The sequence below is a fragment of the Oncorhynchus kisutch genome, linkage group LG8, assembly GCF_002021735.2.
Source record: "Oncorhynchus kisutch isolate 150728-3 linkage group LG8, Okis_V2, whole genome shotgun sequence".
In the NCBI taxonomy this organism is placed as follows: domain Eukaryota; kingdom Metazoa; phylum Chordata; class Actinopteri; order Salmoniformes; family Salmonidae; genus Oncorhynchus; species Oncorhynchus kisutch.
The window spans coordinates 34,788,509-34,807,597 of NC_034181.2; the positions used below are offsets into that span (position 1 = coordinate 34,788,509).

Sequence of the window (19,089 nt, forward strand, 5' to 3'; positions counted from 1 at the left end):
AACTGGTCTCACTGATCATTTTAATAACAAACAACCCCCATGCCATCCATATGATTGCTGCAAAAGGTTTAATGCAAATACAGTGCACTGTCACAGCAGCCTAAATAAAGGTTGTAGAGTTTATTCACAACTGGTGTGTCTTAATAAAGGCTGTGCACTCAGTGGCCATACCATGCACCTTCCTAAATTGAAGTCGTGAGAAGGGCGTGTCGTAACTTCGTAGGGCGCGCAATGGCACACGAAGGCTGTGATTGGTTATGCGCGCCACGAGCCTGGTGTCTGCCGTGCAACACTGCACAAACCTAAACAACAGCGTAAAGGCACGAGCATCCACGGAGCATACTGGCACACGTAGACCCTCAGAGATCATCAAATTAACAGAGCATTTGTCTGTCCTCGTAAATGTGTCACGGGCGCAATAGACAATCGTTGAATATCCGGTAACAGGTAAATCAGGAATATTGTGCTGTGTTTCTGTCAGTATTGAATGTTGTCTTCTGACAACAATAATAGGCAATAGGCTACAGATAACATATGGGCTATTGAACTGGGGTATATTTATGAGTTTAGACAGTATTATGGTTGCATTGTGCAATTGTAAAATACTGTCGATATAAACACTTAAATATGGGTTCTAGATTAAGTAGACAGAGTAGTCTGGACAATGAGAATTTTACGAAAAGGCGTTGCAAGCCTCTTAACAGCACAGGAGAAGGCGACAGAGGTAGAATTCAAGGCGGCGAGTTTCTGTTTACGATGATGCTGAAATCAGATAAATTGCCGGGGATGCTGAGGCGGTCAAATCATAGTCCCTACGTGAGGCGAGTGGCATGGATCCGAGAGATACAAAAGCTGCTCCGTGATCGCAGGATAGATCAGGCAACCGACGTGCTTAAACTATTGAGGAAGGTAAGGACAAACTATCTACATTGGAATTATTGCGTATGAATCGATCAAAATTGCGCACAGTGGGCCTAAATCGCGCAAATGTGCATTGATCTGCTTTCATGGCAAATGCCTGTCATCACTGCGCTGCTTGTCGCCATGTGTATTGTCTGTCCCATTCCAACAATTTTGATTCGAATTTTTCGAACAGATATATAAACCTTGAATCATATGCAGCATGGGTAATTTAGACTGTCGTGGATAAGTCCCAATATTTCCGTTTATGCAGGAGCTCCTCAACATGATTGAACCTACATTTGAAGTAGCCTACCCACCCATACAGTGGCCACAGGTGCTTCTACTATTGACCTGTTTTTGAAGGGTGTTTGTAAACTATTAGGCCCACTACTCTCACTGTCATCCCTGGCATCTGGTCATTTCCATGGCACCACAGGTGCTGCTGCTATTTCAAATAAACCTTGAACAACATCACAATTACTATTCACAATATGATAGACATAACATATTGCACAGATTTGTCTGAGTGCATGCACTTTTCAGAGTTTCTAATAATACCAGAAACAGGATGCTGGACCAGCTTGTGGGATAGAGTGATTCTGCTATTTATTCTCATAAATAGGGAATTATATGTGCAACAGCAGTGGTGTTAAACATGGGACCACTACTAAGTGTCTGTCTGTAGAATTAAAGCTGATTTCTTTATTAATAAAGTGTTCCTATTTCATTACATTATCTTATGCCATTCCACCCATAATTATGTAATGATAATATAATGTGTTTAGTATTGACATTTGTTGGAAAACCTGCATTCGATTTGGTCAATTTAATTGTGACCTATGTCATGTCGACTGTGTTTTGTCCATAAATGGCTTAAAATAAGGTTCATTTGCCACTACAATTTCTTGCGTTGGGTTGAAACGAAGCACAAATGGCAATTCTCAGTTATTAGTCTAAGTGCAATTTGGATGTCTGCACAGCCCAGATCAATACCCCCACCACAGTCCACCTAACTCACGGTACAGTCTCTTCAACTGACAGGTCACCGGATAACTACTCTTCTGCTCCTATTGTCTTATGGGACTGTGGGTGTGAGTGCTGCCGCCCTTCCCCCCTGTCATCCCACCCCTTTATCCCCTGGTATGGACAAGGCAGGATCTCACCTCCACTCTCTGCTGTCTAATGCACCCATTAGAGCTACACATTCACCCTCTCTCTTCCCCTAATGTCTTCCTCCCTACTGCCAGCTCATTCTCTATAATGGACCTCGGCTGTTACAGCAGGAGAGTGAGTAGCTGACGGTTCCAGACATACAGAAATCGGCCCATTTCATATTGGTTAATTCAAGTTTTGCCTCAGTATTTTTTAAAGATATACAGGGGAAATATGTTACGTAGATTCACACAGGTAAAGTACAGCATTGACATAATATTGTATATATTTAATCGAGCCATCCTATTGGTAATGATTGCTACCTGTGCTGGGGAAGCTCTTCTGAAAAGATAGTTTACCAAGCAACCAATTTAAGCTACACTAAAGCTACCCTTATGAAAAATATAATTTATTTAACTAATGTTACTTTGAAAAAGTAACATTAGAGTCTGGTACTCTCTAATGTGTGGATAAGCCACTCGGAGTTGACAGATTCCCGACTGCACTCTGGTCGAGTGACGACAGACACAGAAGCCCAGTCTAGGAGTTGTAATGACGAAACAGGTTATACATGAAAGAGAAAATTACTACAATATAAATCCAATAAACAACATGACAGTAATATCAGCTATCTCTATACACAATTTACAATAAGAGAAAAATAACCCGATAATTCCTCTCAGGAGAATTAACATTACAGTTACAACAACTGGTAGGGTAATCACATAATTGTACAAAATGGTAAAAGAACTGGTGAAGAAAGTTACCCATCCAAATCAAATCAAATTATATTGGTCGCATTCACATATTTAGCAGGTGTAGCGAAATGCTTGTGTTCCTAGCTCCAAAAGTGTGGTAATACCTAACAATACACAACAATACACACAAATCTAAAAGTAAAATAATGGAATTAAGAAATATAGAAATATTAAGACGAGCAATGTCGGAGTCCGAGAATATACAGTGCATTCGGAAAGTATTCAGACCCCTTGATTTTTTCCACATTTTGTTACGTTACAGCCGTATTCTAAAATGGATTAAATAGTTTCCCCCCTCAATCTACAAGCAATAAATACCCCATAATGACAAAGCAAAAACAGGTTTTTAGACATTTTAGAAAATGTATAAAAAATAATAAACTGAAATATCACAGTTAGATAAGTATTCAGACCCTTTACTCAGTACTTTGTTGATGCACTTTTGGCAGTGATTACAGCCTCGAGTCTTCTTGGGTATAACGTTACAAGCTTGGCACACCTGTATTTGGGGAGTTTCTCCCATTATTTTCTGCAGATCCTCTCAAGCTCTGTCAGGTTGGATGAGGAGCGTCGCTACACAGTTATTTTCAGCTCTCTCCAGAGATGTTTGATCAGGTTGAAGTCCGGGCTCTGGCTGGGCCACTGAAGGACATTCAGAGACTTGTCCCAAAGCCACTTCTGCGTTGTCTTGGCTGTGTGCTTAGGGTCATTGTCCTGTTGGAAGGTGAACCTTCGCCCCAGTCTAAAGTGTTGAGCGCTCTGGAGCAGGACTCTGTACTTTGCTCCGTTCATCTTTCCCTTGATCTTGACTACTCTTCCAGTCCCTACCGCTGAAAAACATCCCCACAGCATGATGCTGCCACCACCACGCTTCACCATAGGGATGGTGCCAGGTTTCCTCCAGATGTGACGCTTGGCATTCAGGCCAAAGAGTTCAATCTTGGTTTCATCAGACCAGAGAATCTTGTTTCTCATGTTCTGAGAGTCTTTATGTGCCTTTTGGCAAACTCCAAGTGGGCTGTCATGTGCCTTTTGCTGAGGAGTGACTTCCGTCTGGCCACTCTACCATAAAGGTCTGAGTGGTGGCGTGCTGCAGAGATGGTTGTCCTTCTGGAAGGTTCTCCCATCTCCACAGAGGAACTCTGGAGCTCTGCCAGAGTGACCATCGGGTTCTTGGTCACCTCCCTGACCAAGACCCTTCTCCCCCAATTGCTCAGTTTGGCCGGGCGGCCAGCTCTAGGAAGAGCCTTGGTGGTTCCAAACTTCTTCCATTTAAGAATGGTGGAGGCTTCTGTGTTCCCGGGGACCTTCAATGCTGCAGAAATGTTTTGGTACCCTTCCCCAGATCTTTGCCTCGACACAATCCTGTCTCGGAGCTCTACGGACAATTCCTTTGACCTCATGGCATGGTTTTTGCTCTGACATGCATTGTCAACTTTGGGACCTTATATAGACAGGTGTGTGTGCCTTTCCAAATCCTCAGGATATGCGGTTTCCAGTTTGCACAAGGTATAGATCCTTGCCCTGAGCTTGTCTGCGTTTTTGTCCAGGGACTGAGCATCAGTGAGTAATATACTCAGAAGCGGTGGATGGTGTGCACGCCTCCTGAGTCTGACTAAAAGTCCACTCCGAATACCTCTTCTCCACCGGCAGTGTCTTGAAGCAGCCTCTAGGACAAGTTCAATCGCCTTGAGTGGTACAAACAAAGGATCTAATTCAGGAAAGTCGTATTACTGCCACTCTGATATACAAAAGGTATTTCTGGCTGTATGTAATAACACAATAATATGCTAATAATGTGAGAAATAACACACAAAAAATACAAAATACTGCAAAGTTGCTTAGGTGCTAGAAACAGAGTGGCCATCTATCGACGCCAACCTGTTCTCTACATACAAATTACTTGTATTTACATATAACAATAGCGAAAGGAATATTCTAAAAGTGAAATAAATATTTGTTCTGACTTATATTTGGTAGAAAATGCACAAATATCCCTGCAAATGAAAAACGGTCTGGTATCCACTAAAGCCAACTGAAAGTTCAATAAAATGTCCATGTAGATCTAATTAAATTTAGCGAGATTCTAAATTCAAATCTAACAGGCTTTTATACAACCACCCCAGAATTAGTGTAACTAACTTGAATTTAGTAAAAGCCTCCATCTTCCTTTCTACGAAGGTAGGTCTGCAATGTCTAACACAACAGGAAGCTACACCAATCGGGCATTACTTGACCTTGACCTCCACATTCCGGATCCTTCCATCTGCACTTGGGATCGTCTTCACTCTCCGTATGATGGGCAACGAGGCACCACTATCATGGCCACTTGTCCAACCTTCAAGACTGGTGTGTCCTTCCACCACTTCTGCTTCTGCTGAAGACTTGGGAAATAGTTCCACATGAAGTGGGTCCAAAGTAGTCAGCCAGGACCTTACTATGCTTCCAACGGCGTTGTCCAAGAAGGTCTTTGTCTGCATATACAGCATGTGGGAGTGAAGCATCATGTCGTCCCATCAAGAGCAGATAGGGCATGACTGGATCGGGGTCTGCTACATCTGCTGAAACATAGCCTAGGGGCTTGGAGCCTAGAATGCCTTCCACCTCCGTAAGGATCGTTAGGAGGACATCTTCATGTTGAGTTACACAAAGAGCATTCTGCACAGACCTTATCTCCCTCTCCCATGTGGGGGTTGAACCAAAAACTGATCATCAAATCAAATTTTATTGGTCACATACACGTGATTAGCAGATGTTATTGCGGGTGTAGCGAAATGCTTGTGCTTCTAGCTCTGACAGTGCACTAATATCTAACAAATTACACAACATATTCCCAATACACACAAATCTAAGTAGGAATGAATTAAGACTATATACATATGGATGATCGATGTCAGAGCGGAACAGACTAAGATACAGTAGAATAGTATAGGAAACAGTATATACATATGAGACGAGTAATGAGGCATTGAGGTTGAAGGTAGGCCTTGAAATACATCCACAGAGTAGATGTCCTAACCGACTTGCCAAAACTATAGTTTGTTAACAAAAAATTTGTGGAGTGGTTGAAAAACAAATTTTAATGAATCCAACCTAAGTGTATGTAAACTTCCGACTTCAACTGTACATGTGGTCTGTGTACAGAGGGAAACAGGATAAAAGCATTGCCGTGGGAAGTAAAGGTGCTGAGGGTGCTGCACCACCCCCTGAAAAATTAGAATTAAACAAAAATATAAATTAAAAAATATTCAGTACCAGTCAAAAGTTTGGACACACCTACTCATTCAAGGGTTTTTCTTTATTTTTACAATTTTTTACATTGTAGAATAATAGTGAAGACATCAAAACTATGAATAACACATATGGAATCATGTAGTAACCAAAACAGAATTAATCAAATCAAAATATATTTTATATTTAAGATTCTTCAAACCAATAATCTCAAATTTGGACTCATCAGACCAAAGGAGAGATTTCCACTGGTGTAATGTCCATTGCTCTTGTTTCTTGACCCAAGCATGTCTCTTCTTCTTATTGGTGTCCTTTAGTCGTGTTTTTTTTGCAGCATTTCAACCATGAAGGCCTGATTCACGCAGTCACCTCTGAACAATTGATGTTGAGATGTGACTGTTACTTGAACCCTGTGAATAATTTATTTGGGCTGCAATTTCTGAGGCTGGTGAACTTATCTTCTGCAGCAGAGGTACTGTAACTCTTGGTCTTCCTTTCCTGTGGCGGTCCTCATTAGAGCCACTTTCATTATAGCGCTTGATGGTTTTGCGACTGCACTTGAAGAAACGTTCAACGTTTTTGAAATGTTCCTCATTGACCTTCTTTCTTGTCTTAAAATAATGATGGACTGTAGTTTCTCTTTGCTTATTTGAGATGTTCTTACCCCAATATGGTCTTGGTTTTTGAAAGATAGGGCTATGTTCTGTATTCCCCCCTACCTTGTCACAACACAACTGATTGGCTCAACTGCATTAAGAAGGAAAGAAATTCCACAAATTAACTTTTAAGAAGGTACACCGTTTAATTGAAATGCATTCCAGGTGACTACCTCATGAATCTGGTTGAGAGAATGACAAGAGTGTGCAGAGCTGTCATTAAGGCAAAGGGTGGCAACTTTGAAGAATCTCAGAAGCACTGGGGCTTTACTCGTCCTGTATTAGTGGATCGATTTATCCTACTGAATTTACTGTTAGTTCTATTTTTATACACAAATAACAGTCCCCCCAAAAATGCTAACCTCCCCTGTTATTGTAATGGTGAGAGGTTAGCATGTGTTAGGGGTATGATATTTCTGCGTCTGTAACTTTCTCACTCAACATTATTTCCGATTCATTCAAGATTATCCGTGATCATGGTAGCATCCACATTAATGTAGAAGTGTTTAGGAACTTATTTACAATAAGAGGGACTCCATGAATTTCTATTGGGCACAAAATAATCTGAAACACAATCAAAACAAACAGCAAATGCATCCCAAAAATGTGTAGAGTCAGATGCTTGATGTAGTCATTGCGTGCTTTGAATATGGGACCAAATAACTTACTTTGTACTACTTTAATACACATATAAGTGAATTTGTCCCAATACTTTTGGGACAATCTGCACTCTGACCTCATAGTCATTGCATCATTTCAAATCCAAAGTGCTAGTGTCACACCCTGACCATAGAGACCCTTTTTATGTCTCTATTTGGTTTGGTCAGGGTGTGATTTGGGGTTTGTATTCTATGTTCTATTATTTGTATTTCTATGTTTTGGCCGGGTATGGTTCTCAATCAGGGACAGCTGTCTATCGTTGTCTCTGATTGAGAACCATACATAGGTAGCCCTTTTTCCCACCTGTCTTTGTGGGAAGTTGACTTTGTTTATGGCACATAGCGTTTAGCTAAACGGTTTGTTTGGTAGTGTTTATTGTTTTGTTCAGCGTCATTGCTATAATAAAAGAAAAAGTACGCTCACAACGCTGAGCCTTGGTCCACTTCCTTCAACAGCCGTGACAGCTAGAGTACAAAGAAAAAAACGTTTAAAATGTGTCACTGTCCAAATGCTTTTGGAGCTCACTGTAAGTTCAGCAGTAAAAATGTGCTTAACAAATCGCATAATAAGTTAAATTCCTTGTTCAATCATTTTTGAATGACTACCCCACCTTTGTACCCCACACATACAAGTATCTGTAAGGTACCTCAATTGAGTACTACATTTCAAGCACAGATTCAACCACAAAGACCAGGGAGGTTTTTCAATGCCTCGCAAAGAAGGGCACCTATTGGTAGATGTGTAACAATAAAAAATGCAGATGCTGAATATCCCTTTGAGCATGGTGAAGTTATTAATTAGGCTTTGGATGGTGTATCAATACATCCAGTCACTACAAAGATACGGGCGTCCTTCCTCTAACAGTTCCCAGAGAAGAAGGAAATTGCTCAGGGATTTCACCATGGTAACTGTTATCACCATGATTTCACCATTGTGATAACAGTTACAGAGTGTAATGGTTGTGATACGAGAACTGAAGATGGATCAACAACCGTGTAGTTACTCCACAATACTAATGCAAATGACAGAGTGAAAGAAAGGAAGCCTGTACAGAATACAAATATGACAAAACATGCATCCTGTTTGCAATAAGGCAGTTACGTATTACTGCAAAAAAAAGGCAAATAAATGAACTTTTTGTCCTGAATACAAAGTGTTGTGTGGGGCAAATCCAATACAACACATTACTGAGTACCACTCTCCATATTTTCAAGCATTGTGGTGGATGCATCATGTTATGGGTATTCTTATCATCGGGAAGGACTAGCAAGTGTTTTAGGATACAAAGAAACGGAGTAAAGCAATAAGCACAGGAAAAATCCTAGAGAAAAACCTGGTTCAGTCTGCTTTCCACCAGACACTGGGAGATGAATTCTCCTTTCAGCAGGATAATAACCTAAAACACAAGGCCAAATGCTCCTGAGTGGCTTAGTTACAGTTTTAACTGAACTCGACTTGAAAATCTATGGCAAGACTTGAAAATGGCTGTCTAGCAATAATCAACAATCAACTTGACAGAGCTTGAAGAATAAAAACATTAATAATGGGCAAATACTTTACAATCCAGGTGTGCAAAGCTGTTAGAGACTTACCCAAAACGATTCACAGCTGTAATCACCGCCAAAGGGTTTCTACAAAGCATTGACTCAGGTGTGTGCAGGGTTGTTATGGGGTCCATACCGGGGTCACGAGTCGTGAGGCAGTCAAATTCCACGTGACCGTTTAGCCATGGTAATTAGGCTTCTCCAAGCTCTGATGCTGCTGATTTCTATAAGCAATGCAATTGTGTGAGAAAAACAAGTGATGGTCTCTATTAAAAAGAGGAGGATCCCATCAGCTTTCTATAGGCTAGGCCTACTATATTTATTTCTCAACTTTCCTAATATTAAGCACATTGCTTCTCTTTATAACAGGAGTATAGCCTACCTGGCTGGCATGAAAATTAACTACGGGATAAGTGTCCTCCATTTGCTATTTAAGTGCATAGAAGACATGTATTTTTTCCGCTGCCCCTGTTTTGAGACAGTTGCATGATAATGGCCCATTCTAAATCAAAACAAATATCACACATTATTTAGTATATCTAAAGACAAGATTAAATCAATAATACTGTGATGGGTTACAGTATTAGCCTATCACTTGTTGATTCTATATTATCACTTGTGAATGATGCCCAGTTTAAGGCAAGAAACACCACATGCTTTGTTTTGCGATTTTTTCCCAAATCAAAGTCGCACAACTCATGTAGCCTAGCCCATAGGTCTATATGTTTTGATTAGGTTTGTATCACAACTACAGTGGCCAAATAACTTCTTAAACTTAAGGACATTAAGGCCTCCCAGGTGGCACAGTGGTCTAGGGCACTGCAGCGCTAGCTGAGCCACCAGAGACTCTGGGTTCGCGCCCAGGCTCTATCGCAGCCGGCCGCAACTGGGGTGACACATAATTGGCCTAGCGTTGTCTGGGTTTGGCTGGTAGGGAAATCCTTGTCTCATCGCGCACCAGTGACTCCTGTGGTGGGCCAGACGCAGTGCACGCTAACCAAGGTTGCCAGGTGCACAGTGTTTCCTCTGACATGTTGGTGTGGCTAGCTTCTGGGTTGGATGCATGCTGTGTTAAGAAGCAGTGCAGCTTAGTTGGGTTTTGTTTTGGAGGACACGTGACGTTTGACCTTCGTCTCTCCCGTGCCCGTACAGGGCCAGGGCCTTTCTCATGATGGAAAAATACCGAGTAGCATGGGGGTCTTTTGTTAGATAACAGGAGCCAGGTGCGAGATAACGGCATGGAGTATGGATGTTCTTCACAGCAACAGTTACATCTATCAACAGAAGTGCCAAGAGGCGGGGACCCGCCTGAGCGCCTGCAATAGGCTGAGCAAGTTTAAACCACGCCCAGTCTCTACTGTGATAGGCCAACAGACAGGTTGGAACTGTCTATCACAGTATAAGAATACTGTTTACATACATCTTGTCAGTTCTCTGTTCTGCCCTGCGTGGTATTACAGTGAGCCCGTATATACGAAAGTTGCATTTGCCATTCATATAGGAGCACCTGTTACTGTGTTAACCGCTCAACACAGAATTGTTTGGAGAAAATATCCTTTTTATTTTATTGAGCTATGTTCAATTGTATTCTTCATACTATAAAATAATATAGAATACTGTCATGGAGTTTTAAGCAAATCTTGTCTGCTAAATGAACTAGTGTAGCCCACAGCCATATGGCATAGCCAGATCAGGGCCTAACATAAGGACAAAACAACTAAGCTTTTCTGTTCTTCTAAAATAGACTACATTTTCTTCATGTCATGCTTCTTTAGACCTATCTAAAAGAAATACTTAATTTATTGTGATGGTGTAGGCTATATTACATGGATTTATTAGACTTTTTAAATGTGGATGTTCCAAAGGTCTGGAAACCAGGAGATGCTAAATGTGTTTATGTTAATTAATGGTCAATTACCGTAACTGGCGCAGACAGAGATGGCCGCCACGCTTCGTGTTCTTAGGAAACTATGCAGTGTTTAGTTTTTTATGTATTATTTTTGCACTGTTACCGCAGAAGGGATAGACGGAGCGGTCTTCTGGTCAGGCTCTGTAGACGGGCACATCGCCCACTGCTCCCGAGTATACTACTAGCCAATGTCCAGTCTCTTGAGGACAAGGTAGACGGAATCTGAGCACGGGTTGCCTTCCAGAGAGACATCAGAGAATGTAACATTCTCTGTTTCACGGAAACATGGCTCACTCAGGATACGTTATCAGAGTTGGTACAGCCACCTGGTTTCTTCACACATCGCGCCGACAGAAACAAGCATCTCTCTGGTAAGAAGAAGGGCGGGGGTGTATGCCTTATGATTAGTCGTGGTATGATCATAACAACATACAGGAACTCAAGTCCTTTTGTTTACCTGACCTAGAATTCCTTACAATCAATCTACCAAGAGAATTCTCTTCGATTATAATCGTCGTGTACACCCCCCCCCCCCCCCCCCAGGCAGACACCTCGATGGCCCTGAAAGAACTTCATTGGACTCTTTTTAAACTGGAAACCACATATCCTGAGGCTGAATTTATAGTAGCTGGTAGCTGGGGATTTTAACCAGGCTAATCAGAAAACAAGGCTCCCTACATTTTTATCAGCACATCGAATGCGCGACCCGGGCTGGAAAAATTCTGGATCATTGTTACTCTAACTTCCGCGACGCATACATAGCCCTCCTTTTGGCAAATCTGACCATGACTCCATTTAGTTGCTCCCAGCCTATAAACAGAAACTAAAACAGGAAATGCCCGTGCTCAGGTCTGTTCAATGCTGGTCCGACCAATCTGATCCCACGCTTCAAGATTGCTTCGATCACGTGGACTGGGATATGTTCCGGATAGCATCGAACAACAACATTGATGTATACGCTGATTTGGTGAGCGAGTTTATTAGCAAGTGCATAGGTGATGTTGTACCCATGGTGACAATTAAAACCTTCCCCAACCAGAAACCCTGGATTTTATTATTTTTTTACCTTTACCTAGGCAAGTCAGTTAAGAACAAATTCTTATTTTCAATGACAGCCTAGGAACAGTGGGTTAACTACCTGTCCAGGGGTAGAATGACAGATTTGTACCTTGTCAGCTCGGGGGTTTGAACTTGCAACCTTCCGGTTACTAGTCCAACACTCTAACCACTAGGCTACCCTGCCGCCCCAGATTGATGGCAGCATTCGCGCAAAACTGAAACCGCGAACCACTTTTAATCAGGGCAAGGCGACCGGAACATGACTGAATACAGTCGGTGTAGCTATTCCCTCCGCAAGGCAATCCAACAAGCTACGCGTCAGTATAGAGACAAAGTAGAGTCGCAATTCAACGGCTCAGACAAGAGAGGTATGTGGCAGGTTCTACAATCAATCACAAACTACAAAAAGAAAACCAGCCACGTCGCGGACCTGGATGTCTTGCTCCCAGACAAACTAAACAACTTCTTTGCTCGCTTTGAGGACAATACAGTGCCACTGACACGGCCCGCTACCAAAACCTGAGGGATCTCCTTCACCGCAGCCAATGTGAGTAAAACATTTAAACGTGTTAACCCTCGCAGGGCTGCCGGCCCAGGCGGCATCCCTAGCCGCGTCCTCAGAGCATGCTCAGACCAGCTTGTCTTGTGTGTTTACGGACATATTCAATCAATCCCTATCCCAGTCTGCTGTTCCCACATGCTTCAAGATGGCCACCATTGTTCCTGTTCCCAAGAAAGCTAAAGTAACTGAGCTAAATGACTATCGCCCCATAGCACTCACTTCCGTCATCATGAAATGCTTTGAGAGACTAGTCAAGGATCAAATCACCTCCACCCTGCCTGACACCCTAGACCCACTCCAATTTGCTTATCGTCCCAATAGTTCCACAGACGACGCAATCGCAATCACACTGCACACTGCCCTAACCTCTTTGGACAAGAGGAATACCTATGTAAGAATGCTGTTCATCGACTACAGCTCAGCAGCATTTAACACCATAATACCCTCCAAACTTGTCATCGAGCTCGAGAACCTGGGTCTCGACCCCGCCCTGTGCAACTGGGTCCTGGACTTTCTGACGGGCCGCCCCCAGGTGGTGAGGGTTGGAAACAACATCTCCACCCCGCGGATCCTCAACACTGGGGCCCCACAAGCGGGCATTCTCAGCCTTCTCCTGTACTCTGTACTCACCCATGACTGCGTGGCCATGCATGCCCCCAACTCAATCATCAAGTTTGCAGATGACACTACAGTAGTAGGCTTGATTACCAACAACGACGAGACGGCCTTCATGGAGGTGGTGAGGGCCCTTGGAGTGTGGTGTCAGGAAAATAACCCATAACCCACACTCATCGTCCACAAAACAAAGGAGATGAACGTGGACTTCAGGGAACAGCAGAGGGAGCACCCCCCTATCCACATCGACGGGACAGTAGTGGAGAAGGTGGAAAGTTTTAAGTTCCTACACATCAAGGACAAACTGAAATGGTCCACCCACACAGACATCGTGATGAGGAAGGCGCAACACCGCCTCTTCAACCTCAGGAGGCTGAAGAAATGTGGCTTGTCACCAAAAACACTCACAAACTTTTACAGGTGCACAATCAAGAGCATCCTGTCGGGCTGTATCACCGCCTGGTACGGCAACCGCTCCACCCACAACCGTAAGGCTCTCCAGAGGGGAGTGAGGTCTGCACAACACATCACCGGTGGCAAACCACCTGCTGTCCAGGACACCTACACCACCCGATGTCACAGGAAGGCCAAAAAGATCATCAAGGACTACAACCACCCAAGCCACTGGCTGTTCTCCCCGCTATCATCCAGAAGGCGAGGTCAGTGCAGGTGCATCAAAGCTGGGACCGAGGTACTGAAATACAGCTTCTATCTCAAGGCCATTAGACTGTTAAACAGCCATCACTAACATTGAGTGGCTGGTGCCAACATACTGACTCAAATCTCTAGCCACTTTAATAATTACAAATTATATGTAATAAATGAATCACCAGTCACTTTAAACAATGCCACTTTATATAATGTTTACATACCCTACATTACTCATCTCATACGTATATACTGTGCTCTATACCATCTACTGCATCGAAATAATCCATCCACCTGACAGGTGTGGCATATCAAGAAGCTGACTACATTATTTACCACCACAGTCAGATGCTGGCGCTAAGACCACACTCAGTCACCTGTATTAGGAAACAATACAAACAGGAAACCACTTACCCAGAGGCGGCGCTCCTAGTGTCCAGAGACTTTAATGCAGGGAAACTTAAATGTTAAATGTGCAACCAGAGGGCAACCAATTCTAGATCACCTGTACTCCACACACAGAGATGTGTACAAAGCTCTCCCTCGCCCTCCATTTGGTAAATCCGACCACAACTTTATCCTCCTGATTCCTGCTTACAAGCAGAAATTAAAGCAGGAAGCACCAGTGACTCAGTCTATAAAAAAGTGGTCAGATGAAACAGGACTGTTTTGCTCTCCCAGACTGGAACATGTTCCGGGATTCTTCCGATGGCATTGAGGAGTACACCCCATCAGTCACTGGCATTATCAATAAGTGCATCGAGGACGTCGTCCCATCCGTGACTGTACGTACATACCATGGATTACAGGCAACAATCGCACTGAGCTAAAGGGTAGAGATGCCGCTTTCAAGGTGCAGGACTCAAACCCGGAAGCTTGCAAGAAATCCTGCTATGCCCTGCGACGAACCATCAAACAGGCAAAGCATCAATACAGGGCTAAGATTGAATCATACTACACCGTCTCCGACGCTCATCTTATGTGGCAGGGGTTGCAAGCTATTACAGACTACAAAGGGAAGCACAGCCGCGAGTTGCCCAGTGACCCAAGCCTACCAGACGAGCTAAATCACTTCTATGCTTGCTTCGAGGCAAGTAACACTGAGGCGTGCATGAGAGCATCAGCTGTTCCGGACGACTGTGTGATCACGCTCTCCATAGTCGACATGAGTAAGACCTTTGAACAGGTTAACATACACAAGGCTGCAGGGCCAGACGGATTACCAGGACTTGTGCTCCGGGCATGTGCTGACCAACTGGCAGGTGTATTCACTGACATTTTCAACATGTCCCTAATTGAGTCTGTAATACCAACATGTTTCAAGAATACCACCATAGTCCCTTTGCCCAAGAACACAAAGGGGTGCGTGCTCAGTCCCCTCCTGTACTCCCTGTTCACCCACGACTGCATGGCCAGGCACGACTCCAACACCATCATTAAGTTTGCAGACGACACAACAGTGTAGGCCTGATCAACGACAACGATGAGACAGCCTATAGGGAGGAGGTCAGAGGTGCCAGAATAACAACCTATTCCTCAACGTGACTAAGGAGATGATTGTGAACTAGAAGAAAAGGAGTACCAAGCACACCCCCATTCTCATCGACGGGGCTCTAGTGGAGCAGGTTGAGAGCTAAAAATCCCTTGGTGTCCACATCAACAACCAACTAGAATGGTCCAAACACACCAAGACAGTTGTGAAGAGGGCACGACAAAGCCTATTCCCCCCCAGGAAACTAAAAAGATTTGGCATGGGTCCTGAGATCCTCAAAAGGTTCTACTAGCTGTGACATCGAGAGCATCCTGACTGATTGCATCACTGCCTGGTACAGCCATTGCTCTGCCTCTAACTGCAAGGCACTACAGAGTGTAGTGCGTACGGCCAAGTACATCACTGCGGCTAAGCTGTCTGCCATCCAGGACCTCTACACCGGGCGGTGTCAGAGGAAGGCACAAAAAATTGTCGAAGACCCCAGCCACCCCAGTCATAGACTGTTCTCTCTACTACCGCATGGCAAGAGGTACCGGAGTGCCAAGTCTAGGACCAAAAGGCTTCTCAACAGTTTTTACCCCCAAGCCATAAGACTCCTGAACATGTAATCTAATGGCTACCCAGACTATTTGCATTGTGTGCCTCCCCCCAACCCCTCTTTATATGCTACTGCTGCACTCAGTTTATCATATATGCATAGTCACTTTAACTATACATTCATGTACATACTACCTCAACTGGGCCAAACAACCAGTGCTCCCGCACATTGGCTAACCGGGCTATCTGCATTGTGTCCCACCACCCGCCAACCCCTCTTTTACGCTACTGCTACTCTCTGTTCATCATATATGCATAGTCACTTTAACCATATCTACATGTACATACTACCTCAATCAGCCTGACTAACCGGTGTCTGTATGTAGCCTCGCTACTTTTATGGCCTCGCTACTGTATACAGCCTCTTTTTACTGTTGTTTTATTTATTTACTTACCTATTGTTCACCTAATACCTTTTTTGCACTAATGGTTAGAGCCTGTAAGTAAGCATTTCACTGTAAAGTCTACACCTGTTGTCTTCGGCGCACGTGACAAATAAACTTTGATTTGATTTGAAGTTAGTTCCAGTACCACCAAGCTGCTGCAAAATGTAGTTAAATTACTAGTTGAACTACAAGTAGTTCACTGATTGCTACACAACATGATTAGTCATGGTTAGTATTTCACTAAGACAAAGGAATTACAAGATGTCTTGAAAATTCCCAAGTATAATCCATTCTGTCATGTTTGGATTTGGCTCTATTTATTCACTATCTATGCATCATGTTTCTAGGGACGGATCAGGATTTCAAAGCATGTTATTATAACAGTACATCTGATAGTCCTGTTTGTTAGCTCAATCGTAAGCTCCTCTCTCTTTCAGAGGTTGTCCAATCTGTAGTTAATTACGCTGAAGACTTGACAGAGGAGATTGTAGAATCTCTTTAATCAAGGCAAGGAGATAACCCAGAGTGCCAAAGCTGCATGACAGCCACATCACAGGGGACCCTCTTTTAAATTAGCTCTGGTTTAATTGAATAAGACTCATGTTATTAGCATTCAGGCTATGGCAAATCGGCACGTGTCTCAATTATATTTTGGTTTGTAACTCAATTAAAAGAGGTGATCCATCATCCACTGTAAAGTTAGTAGACATGCTATGGTTAGGTGAGAGTTACTGTAACAACTGAAGAATGAAAATGTACCTGTATAGTCAACTGAGTTCGTAATGTTGCGTCTGCAGTAAGGTAGTAAAGTCTTTTCTTCACAATATCTCATTAAAAAGGACTCCTCGTTGCTTCAGGTGTGGTGCGGTTACATTCGTATTGATCCTGTTTCAATGCCTGCCTCTGAGATGATCAGATGTGGGCCACAAACACAAACAATGGAAAGAAAGGAAGTATTTTTAGATCTTCGCTCTTGAAAAAAAGAGAAGGAACTTCCCACCCATGTGTTGTCTTGTTTGTATAAACTGGTGGTCAGTAATGGGTGGCTGCTAGCCTCCCACCCAAACTGTCCATTGCAATCAATACTTTTTGTTGTGTGTCTCTCTCTCTCTCTCTCTCTCTGTGTGTGTGTGTGTGGTGTGTGTGTGTGTGTGTGTGTGTGTGTGTGTGTGTGTGTGTGTGTGTGTGTGTGTGTGTGTGTGTGTGTGTGTGTGTGTGTGTGTGTGTGTGTGTGTGTGCGCGTGTGTGCGCGTGTTCCCATCCCTCATGTCTTTCATTTCTCAGCTCTCTCTATGTGCGCGTCCAATCTCTACCCCTCACATACACAGCCTAATTAGGCCTTTGTAGAGGACTCAGGAACAGCTATTCTATGCAGCCTGTGAAAATCTTTCATTTTCAGTTCCCTATTTTCTCTCCTTACCTACTTCTTCATTTGCGGCTTAAAAGGTGTATGCAAATAATTTATTTCAGTTGGCTCTGATCTGTAGCTTGTTATAGACATCATTCTCACCTTAAAAACATTCTCTCTACCCGTCATGTACTGTAGCAACTCTTTTGTGTCTGTCTGCCCTCACAAATGTGTCTGCACCATTCATAGATTAGTTGTTTTTAGTCTAATGTTGAGAATGTATTGCGCAATGGCAGACCTAAACAAAATGCTGCATTAAACATCAAAAGAGTAACCAAATGCTCATCCATCATATCATGTTTATTGCACTCTCATATACTGCAGGATTCATCAGAAGGACACCATAGTACTAAAGTTAAGAGATGCAGACTGTGCAATGCTGTGGCATGCTAAAGCTCTCTGAAACTTTAAATCACAGAGGTGTAGGTGAATATCCTAAGAAATGCTTCTGCCTGGTGCAAGGCACATTAAGCACATTACAGTATTCAGGAATAGCTCTTTTCAGATGAAAGCCTTCACTCCTTAAATTAATAGAGATTTTTTTTAAATACAGTTTTCTATCTGTGTCTCATCTACAGTAGCATTACATTATTATTGCTGGAACTTCTCAACATCCTCTTTATACCGTATACATCCAGCTAGTCCTGCACATCAAACACATTTGTCGATTTCATCATCATTTCATAATATATCATCATCATCATCATGTGTCTGTGATAATGCTGCTCTTTGTGCACAATTCATTGTTTTCAAATAGTACAAAGAGTAAAAAATGTGGCCTTAATGGCACTTTGAGTAATACTGCCTCTTCTTGTCTGATTTGGCAGGATCTGGGCTTGGAAGGAACATCCCTAAATGACATCTTATATAAGAACGCTGCTTTTCTCAACCTGGTGGATCCCATCTCCCATGAGCTGCTGCTAAGCCTGGCTCGCGAGATGCAGTGTCCCAAGAAGGTAAGATCTCCAAAACCCTTATCTCAAGGTGCATTGTCTGCTTAGCTTGGAATCAAACTTCCAGAAATCAAGATGTCGACAGAATAAGTATCATCATGAATAGAATGATATGCTGTTCCAATACAATCACTAATGAGGAAAGTCTTCCACATTTACCATGCAAATGGTTTGGTTTTATAATGATTGGTGCTATATAGGGTTGCAAAGCTGCCGGTAATTTACCAAATTTAACTAATTACCAGAAAATTTATGGCAATCTATGGAAACTTGTAATTTATCCTTGGATAACTCATACATAGTATTCATTTTTATATCTGTGTCCATATTGTCCATGCGTTTCTAGTAGATAGACCATATGGTTCAAGAGAAAGTATATTATAATAATATATGCCATTTAGCAGACGCTTTTATCCAAAAGCGACTTACAGTCATGTGTTTATACAAAAATAGTTAATTAGTGACAAAAGCATCTAATCAACAATGGCATAATGTTTTCTTGTTGACTTTTTCAGAACTGCCACCAGTTTGATGCCAAATCATTGATAAACAAATA

At 42.8% G+C, this 19,089-nt stretch overlaps 1 protein-coding gene across 2 annotated transcripts in view; it reads left to right on the forward strand.

Annotated features, from left to right (window-relative positions):
• The first annotated feature begins 96 nt into the window (after positions 1–96).
• Positions 97–19,089, forward strand: part of LOC109895808 (leucine-rich repeat-containing protein 75B-like) — a 28,291-nt gene continuing 9,298 nt past the window's right edge. The window contains exons 1-2 of one of the 2 annotated variants that reach the window (XM_020489811.2): positions 97–447; positions 18,408–18,536. In XM_020489811.2, the coding sequence (XP_020345400.1) occupies positions 18,519–18,536 (18 nt within the window). In that variant the 5' untranslated portion in view covers positions 97–447; positions 18,408–18,518. Of the gene's footprint in view, positions 910–18,407; positions 18,537–19,089 lie in introns of both variants that reach the window. The other variant, XM_020489810.2, reaches the window with a different exon arrangement.